The following is a 22,534-nucleotide window of genomic DNA, read 5'->3' as shown; positions in this document are numbered from 1 at the left end:
TTAAATTACTATTAAACAAATGACTAAGTATTTTAGACTTTAGTTTACTTCAGCCATATTCCATATAAATCAGGTATCATACAAAAATAAAAATACAGTCATGACAATAAAAGAATATGACTTTAAGGACTTAACAACATTACTTCAGTTATAGTGCACCAACATCTCTGATACATTAGCACTAAGGGAACACTGAATGACCTGGTGGTTTTTGTCCATAAAACTACTCATCTAAGATTACCACAAAATTATCAATTTCACCTGTGATCTTGTGTCACTCTTACTCTCTGAGCTCTGTGTTGGTTCTTCTATCACCTGACAAATAGAACATACATGACAATAAGAATAAAATGTGTAGTTGCTTCAGTGTTTCTGTCAATTTGTGCTGATCTTGACTCATCAGTAATGTTTGTAGTGTGAGTGCATTTTTAAAACAATTTGTGCAAACTGCACTACAAGGTGGAATATCATGACAAAATCGTGATTTTTGTCATGATATTTTGTCTCAAAATTAACCCTATGAACATGTCAGTACCAAGTTCAAGTTCAAATTCTATTCGCCACATGCAATGGCAGGTTGCCCTGCAGTGGAATGAACCATTAGGATGAAATTATTGTGTCACCAACATTTTAACATCAAACATATAATTTTACAGCCTCTGTAAACTAATATCCTGGCTTGCTCGAGGCTGCCGTTTTCTCTGACAGTTTCAATCAAAATTAGAAATGTTACTCTGAGACTGAGATAACTAATAGTGCTGCCTGTTGTGCAGTTAGTTTCCAAAACACGTTATTCATAGTTGCATACAATTTTAGACTGATGTGGGCCAAAGCCTAGCATAGCCTGTAACGTTATTATGACGGACACATTTTATGAGTGAACTTGGCTTTAAGTGACTTACAGGTTTCTTTGAAAAATACTTTCTTATGTCCTTCCTTTGTGCTGCCATCCTCCTCTCCTCCTTGCAGGTCCTAAAACTAAACAGAGTAGTGATGGGTCGTTCGCGAACGAAATGGCTCTTAGAGCCGGATCTTTGACGTGAACGACGCGAGCCGGCTCCTTATCGCGAGCCGTCACGTGGGTTTTTTTTTTTTTTTTTTTCCTTTCTCTCAGCCTCTCTCTCTCTCTCTCTCTCTCTCGCACTTTTTTCTGCTTCACTCAGCACGCGAGCCTTGTGCTTTACGCTGGGCAGAGGGGGAGGGGCGGTAGTTACACTCAGTAGCACAGGAACAGAGCAGGAGGGAGAGAAAGAGCCAGGGACAACAACGTCACATTAGAAAGGTATAGTAATCATCCACAACTATTTTCAGTTGCAGATGATAAAGGATTCAGAAAGTTTATACATGCAGGCCCATATGACAGAGAATATGCATCTTCTTTTTGTTTTCATATTTTAATTTATATTTAATTGTGTTGTGGTTTGCAGTGTTTTGTGTTGTTTCACTTTAAATTTGTAAAAGGAAAAAGCTGAAAATTTAAATAGTTAAAAGTTGAAATGTGAATAGTTGATTTTTGTACTATATGATTTATTTATTACATTTTATGTGGAGTGAATAAATAAAAGTATATTTACAGTGGTCCCTAGAGACAAAGCACATACAAACTTCAAATCACGTACAAACCCTGAAGCACGTACAAACTCCAAAACACGTAAAAACACGTACAAACTGCAAAACGCATAAAAACTCCAAAACACGTAAAAACACGTACAAACTCCGAAGCACATGAAAACTCAAAACACGTACAAAAGACAACAGAAGTGCTCCAGGATGCTCGGCGCAGTGTTGAGCTTTTGTTACCTAGTGCCTACACAAGCCAGCAAGTACCAACGACCGGATTTGGTGTGTGGTAGTAACAGGTAAATGAACATTGTTTTTAAATTATTTGAATATATATGAGTGCCTGTGTATAAATACACAAACAATACACACATGCTTTCAATTGTTTAATTTAAGTGATCTAGTAGCTCTGCTTTGGAAGTTCAGTTCATGCTAGAAATGTGTTTTGGAGTTTGTACGTGTTTTGTCTCTAGGGGCCACCGCATATATTTATATATAAACATATATAAATAAAACCACTTTTTTAACCTTAGTAATTCCTTTTGTGCATAATTTTATATTATTGTTAATAATAAATTAATTAAAGCAACTAAACAACCTGAAGAGCCGGTTCGGAGCCGAAAGACCCGGCTCTTTTTAGTGAGCCGAACCGAAAGAGCCGAATCTCTAAAAAGAGCTGGAAATCCCATCACTAAAACAGAGCTCCCTGAAAGGCACAGCCAATCACATTGGCCATATTTGTCACATGACGTAGGACTCCAGTAGAGAACGTAATTTAACTCTTTCTGCACCGCTGGGTGAATGAGACGTTGACAGATCGTTTTTTTTTTTTTTTTTTTTTTTTTTCTTTACTCGAAGAGATCAAATTATTGGTGGGGACAATTCAATAATCGCTGGATCATGGTGGGGACATGTCCCTTCCGTCCATGCCAAATCTACGCCCTTGCAAAATTCACTGTATGTCTTTAAAAAAATCTTTCAACTGTGCAGAGATACACTGAAGACAGACTGGAACGCTGATTTAAATGCCACAAGAGGGGGATGTTTGACTTCTACATGCATATTGCACAGGGACACTCCAGCTGCATTTAAGATGTGGTTATCGATCACAAGAGTGGTAGTTAGAACATATTCATTTAGGTTACACAGTCACTTCAGAGGATGGCACATCTATACATGGTGTAACAAGTTTTACTGCGTCTCCCAGAGCGATCTCAAATGTTTGGAAAAGAGGAGGTGGGAGACAGGGCTGGGTATTCAGCACAGGCATCTGTGTGAGGGAGACACTGCCAGAGATAAATGACTTCGAGCAGCTACACTTTTCTATCTGGGTTCAGGTGTCAGACAAGATAGCGCCTGTGTTTAGTTTTTACACTGGCAGCTATTGTCCCTTGCAATATTATTTTCACTCTTTTGTGTCTCGACTTTGTTTCTGCTGCTAGAATTTACGATTGGGGCACGCTGTTGCACATTAAAGATTCAATGGAGAGCTACAGATGGGACAGTTACAGGAAATCTTTTCCTCCTCTTTTTGTGTGTTCCCCATCTATAGTGATGGCCCTCTTGAAGCTGATGCTCCGGTGCGTGTGTCAAAAAAATCAATTCCACTATTCATTCACACACTGGTGGAATGTGGCCACAGCTGCCCTGGGGCAGACTGACAGAAGCAAGGCTGCCATATTGCGCCATCGGCCCCTCTGGCCATCACCAGTAGGTTAAGTGTCTTGCCCAAGGACACAACGACCGAGACTGTCCAAGCCGGGGCTTGAACCAGCAACCTTCCGATTACAACACTATAAAGGTAAAGCGCTATACAAATACAGACCATTTACCATTTACAACACGAACTGCCAACTCTTGAGCCACGATTGTTCAAAGCAACACAATGGTGGCCCAACTGAATCATAATGAAGCAGTTCGTTTTATTTTGTTCGTCTTATTTCTTGTGCATGTATAAAAGAAAGAGAATTTGCATTATGGGTCGTGCAGGGAACATGGAATGAATATTGACAAGTTTCCATCACTGTGTTGGTTTTTCTGTTTGGTTTCTTGTGTTAGTCTCTGCAGGTGAGAAAGTACATTCTTCTTTTACAAGTGAGTTGAGTACATAGTGGAGAAAGTAAGGATCTCAGATATGTATCAGAACATTCTTTACATATTTGCCACACCCAACTAAAAACAATCTTCAAAACGATGACATCCTTTACCTGGACCAAACTGCAAATACCACAAATCGCTGTCTGGCTGACAATCACCTGCATGTCTGCAACTATAAGGGTTGGCAGCACTCTCCAAACACCAAGGGAAGCTAACCTTCTTTTGATTAGGAGATGATTCACTGGGGAATTCAAGCTGAAATGTGAGGAGATAATGCATTTACAACATTCAAAGTTGTGCATCATCAGAATAAATATGTTTTAAAAAAGTAGTGTGGATCATGGTTCACTATACAGCTCACTAATATACTTTGAATTTTCAACAACAGGCTTTGAAACCCATGGCCAAACTATAATAAAATGGGCTTTTTGTCAAATTGTTGACTTGATTGCAAAAAAAGGTGTGTGTTGTAAACTATATCATAGAAAAGCTTTTCAAATAAGTGTAAGGCTCCCTCTGTTCAGACGTTCTGTGAATAAATTTCAGCTATCCAACACTTATCAAACTTGAAGTCAGGTGTGGCACCACTATACCTACAGGAAAAAAAGATTATGTATTAATTATCTTAAAGTGTTTATTGTGTTTACATTTATTTACAGTGAAGACAGTGTAGAATATATACAAGGTGACACGGCAGGGGGTTCCAGGGCTCCAGGGGAAAGAAGGGATTCCACACACTCTCTTCTTCTTGTGCGCATGCTCACAGCTCCACTCCAGCAAACAAACGCTCCAATCAGGTTCAGAGATGGGTTGAGGAAATCTATACATGAGAAAGAACAGGTCAGGAACACTGCAAACAGATTTTGCTGGGAACACAAACTCAGATAGCTCAATGATCCAGCAATGAAAAACTTTTCTTCAGTCTGCAAAATAAATTTTCATTGTCATTACTAAAGTTTGCAATTCCCCCAAATTGCAGTAACTTACACTAAAACTACTGAGTATAAAATGCTCATTTGATATTTCGAACATACAAAAATGTTATGAGGCATTTCTTTGAATTTCAAACATAATTCCATAACAATATCAATTTAAAAAAAAAAAAAAACTGAAAAAGTGTGCGTAAAATCAATTTGTTCGCCCTGACCTATTGTGGTCAGCAACAGACCTGGATCAACCAGCATAATCCAGAGACCAATGTTGTTTCCTCTTTCAGACCAGAGAATCATCCCAGTCGAGTCTGGACAGAACGTCACCCTGACATGTCGAGCTTCAAACAGCAACATCACAGCTGTAAAATGGAGCAGAGCTGATCTGGAGGCAGAATATGTGCTTTTGTACAGGCATGTTCCTGATTATTAGCATGAATCATTTAAGAACCGGGTGGATCTGCAGGACAGACAGATGAAGGATGGAGACGTCTCTTTGATTCTGAAGGATGTGACGATTAATGATGGTGGAACATAGGAATGTTGTGTCGTCCAGAGAAAAACAAACCGCAGGAAGCGAGCTCATCTGAAGACTCACCCCATCAGCATCATCTACCTGAGAGTTGTTGTTCCTCCAGGTGAGTGAGTAGAGTTGAGTGTGTGTGTGATCAGAGGTGAAGCTGCTTCCTGGTTGTTGATGTTTGTTTCTAAAGATGTTGTTGATGAGACTTTGTAGAAAGCAGCTGATCTGAGTGATGTGATCAGAGTGCAGTAGATAATGTCTGACAGCTGATGGTGAAGTTGCTTTTTTTTTTTTTTTTTGCTAAGGAGCTCCTCAGCAACAAAACGGACCAAATCATCTGACCACAGATGTTTTTCGTGAATTTCCCTGAATCATTTAGATGCTCTTTAGTAAATGTAAGTTGGGACAGTACAAGAAATGTGGCTTTACATGAGGAGACCTGGACAGGGCAATACATTGGCATCAGGACAGGCATCTCCCCCTTTCTGTGAGGATGATCAGAGAGACACTGTCAGAGATCTGATAAATGACTTCCAGCAGCTACTGTTTTCCAAGTTTCTGACCAAACTATCAGAATCAGACACCAGGAGGATGGCAACAAGGCATCCTTTATGAGCCCTGTGCTCACAGCCCAAATGCTGTGGGTAATGTTGGCAGATTCTATTTCAATTTAAAATTCTATTTATATAGCACCAAAACAAATTACAAAAATTGCGTGCTTTATATTGTAAGGTACAATACTACAAGCACAATAATAAAAGAAAACAGAAAGGTCTAACAATCATATGACCCCCTATGAGCAAGCACTCTGGTGACAGTGGAAAGGAAAAACACACTTTTAAGAGGAAGAAACCTCCAGCAGAACCAGGTTCAGGTAGAACGGTTGCCAGATGGCATCTTGTTTGTTTAGTTAAAACTTCTTCTACTGACAATATTACACTGACACTGTAACACACCCTGGATGACAATGGGGAAGATTTCTGATGGCTCCACAAGGTTTTAACCCTCAGGGAGGAAGTATGTAATCATTTTCATTTGTTTGTTTATTTGTTAGGAATCTAGCATCAATTCTGATGATCGTGGATACCAATAACAGCTCTAGCTAATTTCATTTGACTGAAAGTGTACCAAGGCTGCACCAAATATGAAAATTGGTAAATGTTTGATATTACCACATTTTTTTATGGATCATCTTTAAACCTCACAACAGTATACTAGGACATGGTGGACACGAGCACCTAGCTTTGCTAAGCTAGGTGCTTAGCAAAGCTAGGTGCCAACCTTGCCCTTCGTTGTTTGTGACCCAGGTCAAAGTTGACCTTGAAAAGCAAGCAGAAACATACTGAGCTATATATCATATGAAAGAACATGAAGACACACTTATTTTTAAATACCAATGGTCATGTAGTATTAACAGGCCATGAGAGGCTGACATCAGCATGTTACAATAAAAAACATCTTAAAACATCAAAGTTTTAGTAAAGGGTGTCCTTGCCCTATAGGGGGAGTTGTCTCAGTTCTCGGTTACACACACATGCGCGTCCGCAAGACAACTCGGGTTTTCCGGGCATGGAATACACAGATATATGGAAATGGCTGCTCGAACATCTACGCCCTTCTTCTGGTTTGGCTACTTGTGTGTCGTCCTGTTTGTGTCTGCAGGTGAGAAACAAAAACAACATTCCTCTTTAACATAGGGAGGTATGAGCCCGAGTTATTTAACAATACGTTATTTAAATACTATCCGTACCGATCATGTTTGGAACACTGACGCTAATCTCTGTGATCGAAACTATTCTCGGTGGAAACACGGAACTGCAGACGGACTAATGCTGACGCCGTTACTGTGCATAACAAAGTCAGACTTTCTCTTAAAAAGTGAAAATATAATAAGTATTTTTCTATGTTAATGAGCTCGTCTTTGTCTCTTCTACACCGTTGTGATGATAGAACAGAATGTGAACTATCTGCAGCCATGATCAGAGTCGAGCTGGCTGCATTCTCTAAGTACTGAAAACAAAGGCTCCAGTACTTTATTTATTATTTTCTTTAACAGTTAAAACTCTTAAACACTGTTTGTGAAAGGAGATGAGTTAATATTGTCCTCACAGTTCATAGTAAACGTGGCCATCAGACCAACTGATCAAGATAACAGGCAGATGATGTAGTTTAGATTTACTGTAGTTTTGTTTGCATTAATAATGTTCATTCTTATGTTTCCAGCCTTTAGGAATTTTATTGAATGTTGTCTGTTCTGACCTACACAAAACAACACAGCGAGTACACACTGGGCTGAAGTCAGATATGCATTTTCCAGCCAATCTTCTAATGAATTCTCCACATCTTTCCTTGACTTCATGAAGTTTTACATCAAAGTCAATGAATAATTCCCATCAAACATTTGAATATTGAATAACAGTTGGATGGAGAACCTTTGTAGGTGAAACTGATGTTAATGTCAACCAGTCTTTGTCAGACTTTAGCAACATATATTACGTTATTATAAAATATACAAAGAAAAAGCTGCTATATTCAATTTTTTCATAATCACACAATAAATCTCAAAGTTTGGATGCATTTAGTTGACGTTCAGTCTTTCTGGGAGTTAGCATCATGTTTGTTACACACTATCAAAGCCAGAAACATTTGTGTTGATTAGGCTGAGATGCATTTTCCTTCAAAAAACTAAATGACAACATTAAGGTACTATATGCTAATTATTACCATTCACAACAGTCCATTTTAAAATGACCAATATCTTTTTTTCTTTAATCAAAGCAAACACATCACAGTTCATGCTCCTGTGGATGTCATATCTTGTGACATGGGCATGATGTCTTACTCATCTCCAAAAGTTGAATCTGTTCATCTGGACGTAGCGTTTTGTGGGGGAAACGTTTCGTCACTCATCCAAGTGACTTCTTCAGTCTCAGCTGACTGCAGGTTTCCCCAAACCTTATAAACAGTACATTGTAAGATCTTACAATGCTGTGATTGCAGCCATTCCCCAACTCTCTGTGAATGGTACTCATGGCCATTGATCAGTGTTCTTTGATCAGTGGGTTTTGGTCAGTGATTGTTGATCAATGGTCATGGGAATTTGCATAATTATGATTAAGGAACTGACCTCACAGTCCATTGTTCCTTCAGTGGGCTGGTTTCAGTCATTATGCAAATGTACTGTTTATAAGGTTTTGGGGAAACCTGCAGTCAGCTGAGACTGAAGAAGTCACTTGGATGAGTGACGAAACGTTTCTCCCACAAAACGCTACGTCCAGATGAACAGATTCAACTTTTGGAGATTTACTTTCCTGGATGATTGAGAATGCATCAAGATGTTTTACTCAGTGTAAATCACTGAACCTGAATTAAACTTAACCTGTGATTGTTTTGCTTGCAATTTCAGATATAAGTTAGAAGTTTCAGTAGGAATAAAAAAGTTCAGCTAATAGTCAGTAACAAGTCAGATTGGTGTGATTCACCCAGCATAAACCAGAGGTTTGGGGCAGGGATAGCTCAGTAGGTAGAGTGGTCGCCCCATGATCAGAAGGTTGGGGGTTCTAATCCACTGAACGGCTACCCTGAGGTATCCCTGAGCAAGGTATCGTCCCTACTCACTGCTTCCTGGGCGCCTGCTTAGTGGCTGCCCACTGCTTCACTGAGTGAATGGGTCAAATGCAGAGAAAAACAAGTAATTTCCCCATGGGGTTTAATAAAGTATACATTAGTATTATTATTATTAAACAACTGTACTTCGACCTTTAACTTCTCTGCTCTTTGTTGTTTCCTCTTTCAGACCAGAAAAACATACCAGCTAAGTCTGGACAGGACGTCACTCTGACATGTCGAGCTCCAAACAACAACAAACCTATCATAATTGCAGAGTGGAGCAGAGCTGACTTGGACACAGAGTATGTCCTTTTGTATCGGGGTGAGCAATTTGTTCCAGACAACCAGCATCCATCTTTTAAGAACCGGGTGGATCTGCAGGACAGACAGATGAAGGATGGAGACGTGTCTTTGATTCTGAAGAATGTGACGACTGCTGACAGTGGGATGTACAAGTGTCGTGCATTTTTGAGTCAAACACGATCGTGGGAATCCATCAACAACATCTACCTGAGTGTTGATCCTCCAGGTGAGTGAGTAGAGTTAAGTGTGTGTGTGATCAGAGGTGAAGCTGCTTCCTGGTTGTTGATGTTTGTTTCTAAAGATGTTGTTGATGAGACTTTGTAGAAAGCAGCTGGTCTGAGTGATGTGATCAGAGTGCAGTAGATAATGTCTGACAGCAGTTTGAAGAGGAAATGGATTCTGTTCTGTTCTTCACTCATCACCTACCTGACAGCTGACACCTCACACCTGTTTCTCACAGGTGAGACAGGAGGACACACAGAGGATGGAGGGAAGGAGGATGGATCTGTTGGACTGATAGTTGGTCTGCCTGTTTCTGCTGTGCTTCTTGTTGCTGCTGTTGTTGGTTTTCTGATCTACAGAAAACATAAACAGAAGCAGAATTCACATCAAGCTCGTGCTGTTGTTTGAACAGTTGAACTATGAGTCTCCTGCAGCTGTTCCAAGACTGATGAGTATACACTGATACTCTACTGCCAATTTGGTGTTCGGCATCTTTGTGAAAGAATTTCAACATTGGTGATTGACAAGACAATTGTAACACCAAGGAACTGTTCTGTGAAGCAGGATTTGGTTTTATACAGATAACGTCCGGGTTAGTTCTAGATTTTGAGTGCAACAAAAGTATTTCACTTACTTACTAGGGTATACTGCAATGGTAACTTCATTAATATAATAGCCCTTTTACATTTTGACTGACTAAAGAGCTTAAAGTGCACACTTTTAATAATATAGCACTATACAATTTTCCTCCCACACATAATGTTGTGTATATTTCACTCTGTGTTTAACCACTACATATTTTTCTCATACAGTATAGTAACATCTGTCTTTGTAAATTCAGCCACTCTGCTGCCACTACTCTTTCCAATAATTGTGATTGGTCAAATGCTGCAAACACCATCCTTTTTGCAGACACCCAGGGTTCATTTAGCAAGTCAGTAACCAACTTCAGGTGACCAACCTAACCCCACTGCCAATGTTAGTGTAAGCAAATCCAAATAATGAAAATATAATCTGGATATGTTTATTTCACTTCATAGTACAGACTTCTGAAGTTGCACTCAGCAAACAGGTTGTATCCAAAGAGGAAAGAAAATGAAAACATAAAAGACTGAATCCACGTCCAAAATAATTCAATCTTTATCTATAAAATGCAGAATATTTCTCTTTTTCAGATATAAAGCGAAGCAATGTTTAGCGTTTTCTGAATTTCTTAATTTCTATGAAAAAGATTCAAGATTTCACTACAAGATTACAGTTTTCAAAATTAATTATTTTATTATCATTTGGTGGCTGTAGCTCAGGTGGTAGAGCAGTTCCCTTGCTAATCGGAAGGTTCGTATGCAAAATATCACTGAGCAAGATACTAACCCAAGTTGCTCTCTGACGCATCCATCAGAGTATGAATGGATGTGAAGGTTACATTAGAAAGCACTTAGAGCATAGAAAATGTGAATGGGTGAAGGAGGGGAGTTGTGTAAAGATGAGTGCTCAGAGTAGAAAAGCACTATACAAGAATCAGTCCATTTACTTTTTCTACTGCTGTACAAAATTAAAAATATCTAATATTAGATAAACAAAGTAGTTATTGCATTAATATATTGCCAGCTGGAGTAAAAAAAGAAATCGATATTCATGACTCTTAATTTAAAAAAACAAACCAAGACATTAAACAGAAATTAAATATATATGCTGTGAGGTGGGATTGTGCCTGTTAACTAATGCTTTTACTTATAAAATCCACTATTATACTGCTTCAATATAAGCAGAAGAGTTAAAAAAGTAATGATTTAGCAGGCAGTGGCCACAGATCATTGCTTTCTCCTGATCTCTACTGACTGATCTTTCTTTTGTTTTACTCTTTTGCTGGTGCCATTTTCACTCCTGGTAGTGACAACATCTGAGACTGTTTACAAAAAAAACAAAAACTTTTTTTAACAACATAGTAGTATTTATGGGAATTAGACAAGAGGGTATTTAAGAAACCAGTGTGACCACCGGCATTAAAAGCATAAACTGAATTATGAAAACATTTTTATCTGACCTTCATCTTCTCAAATCTCTCAGACTGAGTTTCAGACAGCTGAAGTGTTTTCTTTCTATCAGAAACAGGATGCTGGACGACTGCAGAGCTGTTAGCTTCAGTTAACCACAGACCACAAACACACAGTCCAGCTCACAGTGAACAACAATCAGCAAACACACTGTGACAGACAAGCGATTACATTGTGTTTTTTTTATTATTATTTTTGGAAGAAATATCAAATTTTAGACAAAGAAAACAAAAGCATAAACTTAAATATTGTGATCTCAGGTTTTGATAGCATCAAATTAGGAAAATATGTCATGGTGTCTACATCTCTAGTCATGTCCCGCCCTTTCCTTCTTTTTTTAACTCTGTTATTTCTCCCCCTCTCTCTCTCTCTGTCGGTGTGTGGCGTGTGTCCTTCCCTTCCCTCAGTAGTGGCTCATCCAGCTCATCTGTGATAAACTGATAATTAAGCCTGGAACAAACATTCATTGACCACCACATTGTTGTGGTAGTCAGATTCACTCTTCTTTCACCTGGGTTCATTCTAGGTTCTATTCTGGGTAAAACTGCACCGAAGTCATTCTAGAAGCAACTGTCACCACAGCATCCATCTTCATAGTACATGTCATAGACACGAGTGAGGTTCCACTACAGTTTATTTATTTCATGACAATTCAACAGTTGCCTCAAGGAGCTGCACACTGTAAGCTGAAGATCAAAGCAACCAGACACATTAAGTGCCAGAAGCTGCAGTTCTCCCAATGTAAACTTAAAATTCCAAAAGCAAATTATTCTACAAAGACTCCCAAGTTTTGTTCACTTTAATCCAACAAACAAGGACACTGTCAAACATGTTTACTACGAAAACAAGGAGCTGAAAATGGCATGAACCTCGACACTGAACCCTTCAGAAAGAAAACATGGAAACCAAAATACTACCTCAACTTCATCTGATTGGCTGTTTCTGATTATTTGATATCTTGATGGTGATGTACATGACATGAGTAATGATGTCATCTGCTCCAGCTTCTTTCTGATCTGCTAAAAAAAAATGAACAATGATATAAATTACATTACAATATTAAAACTCATTTCTGCTTTCACCTTAATCAGGGTCAGGAAGTGTTGCTGGAGTTCCTGCATTGTGGAACACTATGATTCACATTTTACATTAACACCATCCTCACACATGGTTTATATATGGCCACTAGAGGGAGATGTTGGACTTTATGTACGACTTGTGAACCTCCAAAAGTTGATTCTCTTCATCTAGACGTAGCGTTTTGTGGGAGAAACGTTTCGTCACTCATCCAGTGACTTCTTCAGTCTCAGCTGACTGCAGGTTTCCCCAATCTTATAAACAGTACATTTGCATAATGACTGAAACCAGCCCACTGAATGTAACAATGGACTCCGCGCTCAAACCAGCGTTCCTCCCTGTCCAGGATGTGTACATCCTCATCGTTGAAAGAGTGTCCACTGGCCTGTAGGTGTAAATAAACTGCAGAGTCCTGGCCTGATGAGGTTGCTCTTCTGTGTTGTGCCATCCGCTTCGCTAGAGGTTGTTTGGTTTCCCCGATGTATAAATCCTGGCAATCCTCCTGGCACTTAACAGCGTACACTATGTTACTCTGTTTGTGTCGGGGGACCCGATCTTTGGGGTGGACCAGTTTTTGGCGCAGCGTGTTTTGGGGTTTAAAAGCCACAGAGACCCGGTGTTTAGAAAAAATGCGTCTCAACTGTTCCAATACTCCTGACACATATGGGATCACTACAGGTTTTCGCGTGGGCAGCGGTTGTCCTTCTCTCCTGGATCGGCTGGAGCTTTCTTTAGGTGCCTTCCCAGCTTTGACAAAAGTCCAGCTGGGATAACCACATTTACTCAGGGCCTTCTTGATGTGCTGTTCTTCTGCCTCCCTGGCCGCTGTGTCAGTGGGGATGGTGTTCGCTCTGTGTTGTAGCGTCCTGATGACACCCAGTTTGTGCTCCAGTGGATGATGAGAGTCAAACCTTAGATACTGATCCCTATGTGTAGGTTTACGGTACACATCAGCTTTTAGATGTCCCCCATTACTGATGGAAATCTCACAGTCTAAGAAGGCTAACCTGCCACTTTTCATATCCTCCCTGGTGAATTTGATGTGCCGGTCCACCGAGTTAATGTGATCCGTGAATTGTGGTACGTCCTGAGATTTGATTTTCACCCAGGTGTCATCCACATATCTGAACCAATGGCTTGGTGGTGTTCCAGGGTAGGATAGCAACGCCCTCTTTTCCACTTCTTCCATGTACAAATTGGCTGCGATGGGTGAAACTGGGGAGCCCATGGCACACCCTGTCACGTTCCTGGGTCTGTTGACCCAGCGTTTTGAGTTTTAGTTTATTTTGATGTTTATGGTTTATTTCTACTTCATTAGGTTATCTAAGCTCATTTGTTTATTTAGATCCCCTTGTGTTTTCTTCCCCTGTATTTAAGTTTCCCTCGACCTTTGTGTTTCATGCTACGTGTCTTTTGTTATCAAGTTTGTATTGTCATGTCTGCTTCATGTTTCCTGTTTTATTTTGAAGGAGTCGTGTGTTCTTTGTTCATTGTATTTAGTTTCACTTCCCTTGTCGTGTCATTAGCCTCATGTCAGTCAGCTGTTCCTACATGTGTTTCCACTTCCCCTAATCACCTCCTGTGTATTTAAGTCCTCTGTTTTCAGTGTGTCATTGTCAGGTCGTCTGTTGTCCACGCCATGTTTGCCATGCCATGCCTCGCCTCCAAGTTTCTTGTCTAGGTTTTTCGTTGTTTGTTTAGATTTCCCAGTTTAGGTTTGTGTTAACTTTTGCTTCAGTTTGCCTTGCCTTTTGTTTGTACCTTTTACCAGCCTCATTAAACGGCTCGCTTTTTGTTAACATTCACGTTTTGCTCCCTGTTCCTTGGAGTCTGCATTTTGGGTCCTTTTTTGCAATTCATACAGTCTGCCCCCCGCCAGACTGTGACACACCCATGTTTCTGCCTGTAGAACTGACCCTTGTATGTGAAGTAGGTGGAATGAAGACACAGTTTCAAAAGCAAACACACTTGGTCGATGCTGAGAGTGGTCCTGTTGCTGAGGTTGGTGTCGTCCTGTAATCTCTTACAGACTACCTCCAACGCTTCCGTGACTGGGATGCAAGTGAAGAGAGATGTAACGTCGTATGAGACCATGGTTTCATCTGCCTCCATAATGACATCTCTCACCTTCTCAACAAAATCCAACGTGTTCTGTGTGTGGTGTTCAGAGCTGCCCACCAGCAGGTTGAGGATCGAAGCCAGAAACTTGGAGATGTTATAGGTGACAGAGTTGATCATGCAGACAATTGGTCTTAAAGGTGCACCCTGTTTATGGACATTCACAGTAATGTGGAAGTCTTTCACAGAAGCTGCTTCCAAAAGCAGATTGGAAGCAGCAACAAGGAGTTGAGGTTGTTGCATTTCTTAGATGTGCTAGTTTTCTTGGCTGTAAATACATGACAGTATAATATATTTTTTTTTTTCATTTTAATATTTCTGAAATATAACAGTGTGATCCTAAGTGGATACCACTGTTAGATCTTGGACACAAGGAAGTCAAATCAGCTCCCTCTGACCTGTATCAGTAGAGAACAAAGTTACTAGAACCCCACATGCACATGCACTAGAACATGAAGTATGATAATGAAACACTGTGCCATAAAAAAGATATAAAAACTATATCAAATCGGAATGATTTTTTATTTTTAACATCCACAGTTTAGTACAACTACAGGGTAGAACGTAAGTATATTATTACAGTTTCTGTGAAAATGTTGTAAATTTTGAGCATCGGGAGCTCCTAAAACTACAAATGAAAAATGAAAGCAATAATTCTTTCTGATTTTAATGGCTCAACCCCTCCTAATAACACACCTTTGTTTAGCTTCTCTCTGTATCATACCTTGTTACTGGCCTTCTCATGGCTGATTTATTTTGTGCATTTTCCTCCTTTTTACCTGTTGGTGTCCGCCTTTTGGTCATGTTGTCGGTTTTACATGAACAACATCATGACGGCGACTACCCAGGATACAGTTCCCGAGCCTGTCCATTTCTGTCATCTGTCTTTCCCTGAAGGCTCAGCTTGAACACTGAGAGTGAGGACAAGCTGCAGGAGAGTACTGCTTGAAAAACACATCCTGGCTTTTCTGCATGATGCTGTTCAGCATAAGATTAACAGGGATCCTGTTTCTGTTTTTGTTTATGTATCATGGAGATCACATAAACAACAATCCCAACATATACAAGCAAAACTATCAAGCAAAATATAAATTGGCTAAAGTCATCCTCCTTCCCTCCTGCCTCCTTCCCTCCATCCTCTGTGTGTCCTCCAGTCTGACCTGCAGGTGAGAAACAGGTGTGAGGTGTCAGCTGTCAGGTAGGTGATGATGAAGAACAGAACAGAATCCATTTCCTCTTCAAACTGCTGTCAGACATTATCTACTGCACTCTGATCACATCACTCAGACCAGCTGCTTTCTACAAAGTCTCATCAACAACATCTTTAGAAACAAACATCAACAACCAGGAAGCAGCTTCACCTCTGATCACACACACACTCAACTCTACTCACTCACCTGGAGGATCAACTCTCAGGTAGATGATGCTGATGGATTTCCATGAGTGTGTTTCTCTCATGATGATACGACACTTGTATGTTCCAACATCATTAATCGTCACATTGTTCAGAATCAGAGACACGTCTCCATCCTTCATCTGTCTGTCCTGCAGATCCACCCGGTTCTTAAAAGATGGATGCTGGTCTTCTGGATCAGACTGCTCATCGCGGTACAAAAAGACATAATCTGACTTCAGGTCAGTTCTGCTCCACTCTACAACTAAGATGTTGTTGTTTGGAGCTCGACATGGTAGAGTGACAGCCTGTCCAGACTCAGCTGTGATGATTTTCTGGTCTGAAAGAGGAAACAACACAGAGCAGAGAGGATGAAGTCAGTCTCTGCTTATTGTACAACAGCCAATCAATGTGAGGTTTAGAGAGATGCCACTGAAATGCATGCTTTTTAATTGATTTTGCATTTACCTCCATTTTACTTCCTTTTACTTCCTGCTCCAAATTTCCTAAATATTTTAATAAAAGTTTTATATTTTCAAATTGCATCCAAATCCTTCCTCTAGCAATTTCATTTATATAAAATGTAAAAAAGATTTATGAGAAGGATCCAGTTTACTTAATGAGCAAATAATTAATAGATGGAAAATGGAGCGAAAGCTCACTGGGAGCTTAAAATAAAACACTAAACATTTCTGAGCTGAGAAAAGGGGATTTTTTTGTGTGTGATTTCTGACTTCAGTAATAACACTTTAAACCAGCGGTCCCCAATCCTCGGGCCTCGGACCGGTGCCGGTCCGTGAGTTGTTTGGTACCGGGCCGCGAGAGTTGAGGCTCAGGTGTGAAATGTATGGTTTTCAGGGTTTTTATCAGTTTTTAGCATTATTTTGTTATCGTTTTTATCGTTAACTCGGTTTTCCTGGGTCTTTTCACGTGTGTTATGAGTAAATCTTTTTTTTTTCGGTACCGGTACTAGTTTTATATTGTTGTATTTATCCGCGACACCTTAAAGGCCGGTCCGTGAAAATATTGTCGGGCATAAACCGGTCCGTGGTGCAAAAGTTAGGGTTAGGCTTAAAAAAGAAAAGAAAAAAAAAAAAGAAACAGGATGCTGGATGACTGCAGAGATGTTAGCTTCAGTTAACCACACACCACAAACACACAGTGAACAGCACTCAGTAAGTACAGAGTGACAGACAGGAGATTACATTGTTTTTTTTAATTATTATTATTTGGGAAGAAATATCAAATTTTGTGCCATCAATCTTTGAATGCTGAAAAAGCAGCAGTGTTTCCAGAAAACACATTATATGCTGCAATAAATGCACTGCCCAAGTGCGCTGGTGCGCCTAACTTTTTAAAGTTAGGTGCACCGGTGCGCCCATGGCAAAAAGTTAGTCTAGTGCCCTGATAAAGTCAAACATGACTTTTAAAAACACCAGTGTATGCTTACAGGCCCTGAAGGTAAAAAACAAAAGAAAACCCTACATTTTCTGCGAAATGGCGTCACTTCCGGTTTCCGGCAGGTAATGGCGGACATGGGATAGTTTGCGCTGACATCTATTTCGACGTAGGAAGTGTTACGAACAGCTGATCGGATCGGCAAAGCGTGTTTCTGGAATATTGTGTTTTTGTTGCTGCAAGCGCTTTTTATGCAAATTTTGCAAAGCCATATGTGGAAGGAAACTGTGACCTCGGGCAAGCTGAATGCAGAACATGTAAGTACAACTCCTCCTGTTTCATATGCAAAAACAAATTTTGCACTAGTTTACATAGTTCTGGTTCTACAGGGATTTAAAAAATAGTTAGGCAAAACGGAGCGTGCCCACTTAAAGGGTTAAACTGTGATGGTTATGGCTTACGCATTACAGGTGAAAGCGTCATGCGAGGAGGGTCCAGAGAGGGTCCAGAATGTACTTGGAGCAACGGACCTGGCAGGGAGGCAGGAAGGTGAAGTGTCACAATGAAGGAGGAGCAACATGATAACAGAGAATCAGCGTCCAGACAGAGATGTGTGTAGTTCAGCTTGTGAACTTGGATGGCCATGTGGGTACTATGACAAAGATAAAACACGGTGAGTAGACATGCAGTTGTTAAGGGATCTCACAAGAGCTTGGCGGCCTAGAACTAATGTGAGTTACCAGTAGGTCTGGCAGAGGTCTGTTGTGAGTGCTGGTCTTAAATGCTGGTGACTTGATTGCCGTCAGGTGTGAAGGCTGACTGACAAACCCCGTACTCACCAAGACCATGACACCAAAGTCACTCTAGAAGCAACTCTCACCACTCAGCATCCATCTTCATAGCACATGCCAAACATATGCGTGAGTGAAGTTCTGGTTCAGTTTATTTATTTTGTGACAATTCAACAGTAGCCCCAGGGAGCTGCACACTGTAAGATGAAGATCAAACCAACCAGACACATTAAGTGCCAGAAGCTGCCGTTCCTCTAATGTCCACTTGAAATTCCAAATGCAAACGATTCCACAAAAACTCCCAAGTTTAGTTTGCTTTAATCCAACAAACAAGGGCCCTGTCAAACATGTTTACTATGAAAACAAGGAGCTGAAAATGGTATGCACCTCAACACTGAACCTCTCAGAAAGAAAACATGGAAACCAAAGTACTACCTCAACTTCATTGGATTGGCTGTTTCTGATTATTTCATATCTTGATGGTGATGTACATGACTTGAGAGATAATGTCATCTTCTTCAGCTTCTTTCTGATCTACTAAAAAATGAACAATAATATAAATTAAACATCAAAATAGAGATTAGATTTAAGAAAGTTGTTACTGTGATCATAGTGAATGTGAACTTTATTCTACTAAACAAACTCAGACATGAAAGATCAGGAAGTCTGAGTCTCACATTCAGGTTTCCTGTGAACACATCGTCTCACCAGCAGAACCAGTAACACCAGTAGAACCACAACACAGACTGATCCAACACATGACAACACAGAGAGAACAGCAGGAGAGAGTGATGGAGGAACAATGATGGAGGTGGAACCAGGAGGAGGTGTGGATGTAGGTGGTGGTGTGGTGGTGTGTTTGTCTAAAATAAAGCAAACACAGTCATTAAGTTGTCGTCACATTGTGAATGTTGAAAGCTGCAGAAACACAGACAGGTGAGTGTGTCACCTGTGACAGTGATCCAGCTGGATGGAGACTCTCCATGACCGCTGATGTCACACTTGTAGAGGCCTTCATCAGACCTGGAAACATGCTGGATGGTCATGTGACCTGTAGGCTGCTTCCTGATGAGGGAGCCATCTTTATAGAAAGCAGCTGGGAGGTTGGAGGGAGTGGTCTTTGTTTTACAGAGCAGAGTGACGTCATCTCCCTCCATCACAGGGAGGACAGGACTCTGCAGGATCACTGATCCACCTCAACACAGAGACAAACTACAGCATTTCATCCATTTACACACAGCTTCATCAACACTAACTCCACACACTCAGCTTACCAGTGACTGTCAGGTTAACCATGTTACTGATGGGACCCTCTCTGGACTCACACCAGTAAACTCCACTGTCATATGGGTAAGCATAGCTGATGTTACAAAAAGAACCAGCTGGTTTTCCCCACCCATCTCCACACTGAGTCCTCTGTTGTTTGCTTGTGTTTCTCCTCAGAGTCCATCCAGCAGAGCTGTCGTCCTCCTCACAGCTCAGAGACACAAAATCATATTCAAAGAACTGAGAGCTGCTGGGACTCACAGTCAGACGAGCTGTGAGGGTTACAATGAAAAAAATTATGATCTGTTAGATGTTTCCTCAAAACCGTTTGAAAATGGTATTTTGCAGGATGAGTTATCTCATCCATTTTACATGTAAGTTCCATTGTGAACCATGAACCCAATCAGGTCATATCAGTGAGCATTTCTCAGGTTTAAACTGTGACAGAAGAAGGTTACTGACCTTGGTTTGTTGTGCAGCTCAGCAGTGAGATCAGAACTAAAGAGAAATGACACTCAGGTTGAAAAAACAAAACAAAACTTAACTACTCCATTATTACACTTACACTTATGTGGAATTTTCAGGTACTGCTGCGATATTTAGGAATTTTTTTTCTGACCACTTCTTTGTGCTTTACTTTCTACATTTTCAGAGATTGGCAGTGAGGTGCATTCCAGCTTATCTGTTACTTTTTGTTCTAGGTTTAAGATGTTTGAAATGAGTTAGTATTTCATGTTGCTGCATGAATATTAGTATATCCCTCACCTTGACTTATTACACTCAAAGAGATGAAGGAGACAAATAGTAAAGGCTACAGTGGTTCACAATACTATGGTACAAAGTACAAGAATTCAAACAAACACAGAGATTCTACTTACAGAGCAGACACAGCACAGATGTTTACATCGTGCTGATGAACCTGCAAACTTGACAACAAAGATTTTTCAGACTACATGTAGCTGTCCTCTATGTCAGCTCACACATTTACATTCATGTCACACTTACACAGAGTCTGGCAGTCTTTGCATGATGTCCACGTCACTGTAAGTTTCTAGCTGACTCTCAGGTGTGACAGGTGTGCCAGCAGGAAAGAGTAATAATAACCTGCATCCTGAGGTTTGTCATGCAGGATTAAAGGAAACAGGCTTTGTTCACACAGCTAGGATTGTATTTTACACTGACCCTGGGTCAGTATAAGTATCATACAGTTTAAACGAAGCACTGAAACTTGCACATATTTATTACAGATGCATTGAAGCTAATCGAGATATTTACTGTCAATCTGTGGCTGCGATTAATCACTTTACTGGAAACTTTATTAACTAGTAACTTCATCAGTCATGACAGAAGCTAATATTTCTGTGCTAACATCATTTAAACAGTAACAGCTTTACTACAATATAAGCTAACGTTTACACCGTAACTTTAAGCTAGCACCATAAAGATGGTAAAACACGTAATAACAAGCGGGTCACCCGGTCGCTAGCTGTGCCATTACCCAGCATACACCTCTCCCTCCATAAATGCAATAAACGATACAAAAGTAATGGCCTATAATTAATTTATCTGCTGTATCTGATGTTTCTCAGGTAGTTGTTTACATTATATAATATATTGTGTTCAGTACATGTCACTACAATGTGATTTCGGAAATGTATAAATATACGAACAACAGGCTCTTCCGCGGAAATCTCTTGTCGTCAATAAACAACGATTAGGGATCAGTATAGTATTCAATGAGAGGACCCTGCACGTCAATTCTCGACACCAGGGGGGTACCCTGCGCGTCGATAAGTGAAGCAGAGGGAGCCTGACCATGCGTCACACATATGACGAGTTGGGAGTGAGAACGTGTTGATTTTTTTGTACTTTAAAAAAAATCTGATGGTGTTGACAAAAACTCTGGACACAATTTTAATCACTTAAAAATATTGTAGCGGGCCAGGGCTGTTCGGGGATTTGTTGTTGACATTTATGTTCTGTTTTGCAGTTCTGTTTGTTTATGTTGCCATGGTTACAGGTGACGCTCTCTCTGCGACTGTGTGTTTCCGGGTGAGAGAGCGCCATTTTGTGTGTTGTTGTTGTTGTCAAAGTCAAAGTCAGCTTTATTTGTCAATTCTGCCACATGTACAGGACATACAGAGAATAGAAATTCCGTTACTCTCAAACCCTAGATGAAATAACAAATGAACATTTAAATATAAGAGAGTGATTAAAAAATGCAAGTAAAATAATTAAAAAGTAAAAATTTTAAATAAATACAATACAATTTTACGTATAACAAAAAAAGCTATACAATATACAATATACAAGTAAGGGTAAATGACATTGAGTGTAAACCAGGCAAAGTAGTGCAAATAGGCAAATAGTGCAAATGGAGATTTAGTAATGTACGGTAGGAAATAGTGTAACAACAAAGTCTTATGAGGTAATGGCAGTCCAATGCTCCACAAAGTGACTAATAACTGGTGCAGGCCAGTGAGTGAGTCAGAGAGTGTGTGTGTGTGTGTGTGTGACAGAGTTCAGTGAGACCGTGGAGGAGAGAGGGGAGAGGGGGCAGAATCGGGAGGGAGTTAAGCTTCCTGACAGCCTGATGGATGAAGCTGTCCTTCAGTCTGCTGGTCCTGGCCTGGAGACTCCGCAGTCTCCTCCCTGACGGCAGCAGCTTGAAGAAGCTTTGCATTGGGTGCGTGGGATCAGCCGCTATGCAAAGGGCTTTTTTAGTGAGACGGGTGCTGTAAATGTCCTGGAGGGAGGGGAGAGAGACACCAATGATCGTCTCTGCAGCTCTCACTATGCGTTGGAGGGTTCTATGACAGGACGCATTGCAGGCTCCAAACCACACAGTGATGCAGCTTGACAGGATGCTCTCGATGGTGCCTCTGTAGAAAGTGTACATGATGGGGGCTGGTGCTCCTGCTCTTCTTAGTTTGCGGAGAAAGAAGAGACGCTGCTGTGATTTCTTGGCCAGTGCTGTGGTGTTGTACGTCCAGGAGAGATCCTCTGTGATGTGCACACCCAAGAACTTGGTGCTGCTCACTCTCTCCACAGACGCTCCGTCAATGGTCAGAGGAGCATGTTGGGTGTGCATTCTCCTGAAGTCCACAACAATCTCCTTCGTCTTCTCCACATTCAGAGAGAGATTGTTGTCAACACACCACGTGGCCAGGCGACTCACCTCACTTCTGTAGTCG

General features: G+C 40.5%; 2 protein-coding genes across 3 annotated transcripts; one reads left to right on the top strand and one right to left on the bottom strand.

Moving 5' to 3' along the window:
- Nucleotides 1-6,684: 6,684 nt before the first annotated feature.
- LOC112845988 (selection and upkeep of intraepithelial T-cells protein 7-like) lies at nt 6,685-9,255 on the top strand. The gene is made up of 2 exons (XM_025905168.1): nt 6,685-6,771; nt 8,906-9,255. Exons 1-2 carry the CDS (start codon nt 6,696-6,698, stop codon nt 9,253-9,255), a joined length of 426 nt encoding a protein of 141 aa, XP_025760953.1. The 5' UTR covers nt 6,685-6,695.
- Nucleotides 9,256-15,347: 6,092 nt separating this feature from the next.
- LOC102076334 (coxsackievirus and adenovirus receptor) lies at nt 15,348-18,908 on the bottom strand. Of its 2 annotated transcripts, XM_019357107.2 has the most exons (4): nt 18,510-18,908; nt 17,745-17,813; nt 15,890-16,225; nt 15,348-15,652 (listed from the first exon to the last, which is right to left on the bottom strand). In XM_019357107.2, the coding sequence occupies exons 2-4, from the start codon at nt 17,764-17,766 to the stop codon at nt 15,486-15,488; spliced, it is 525 nt and encodes a 174-aa protein (XP_019212652.1). In that variant the 5' UTR covers nt 17,767-17,813; nt 18,510-18,908; the 3' UTR covers nt 15,348-15,485. The 2 variants fall into 2 exon arrangements, with proteins under 2 accessions (XP_019212652.1, XP_019212651.1); XM_019357106.2 differs by lacking the exon at nt 18,510-18,908 and having other exon boundaries at nt 17,745-18,391.
- Nucleotides 18,909-22,534: the final 3,626 nt, after the last annotated feature.

The sequence above is a fragment of the Oreochromis niloticus genome, linkage group LG3, assembly GCF_001858045.2.
Source record: "Oreochromis niloticus isolate F11D_XX linkage group LG3, O_niloticus_UMD_NMBU, whole genome shotgun sequence".
NCBI classification, from domain to species: domain Eukaryota; kingdom Metazoa; phylum Chordata; class Actinopteri; order Cichliformes; family Cichlidae; genus Oreochromis; species Oreochromis niloticus.
Note: the sequence above shows the minus strand (reverse complement) of the source record. Positions and strands in the feature narration are given on the sequence as shown.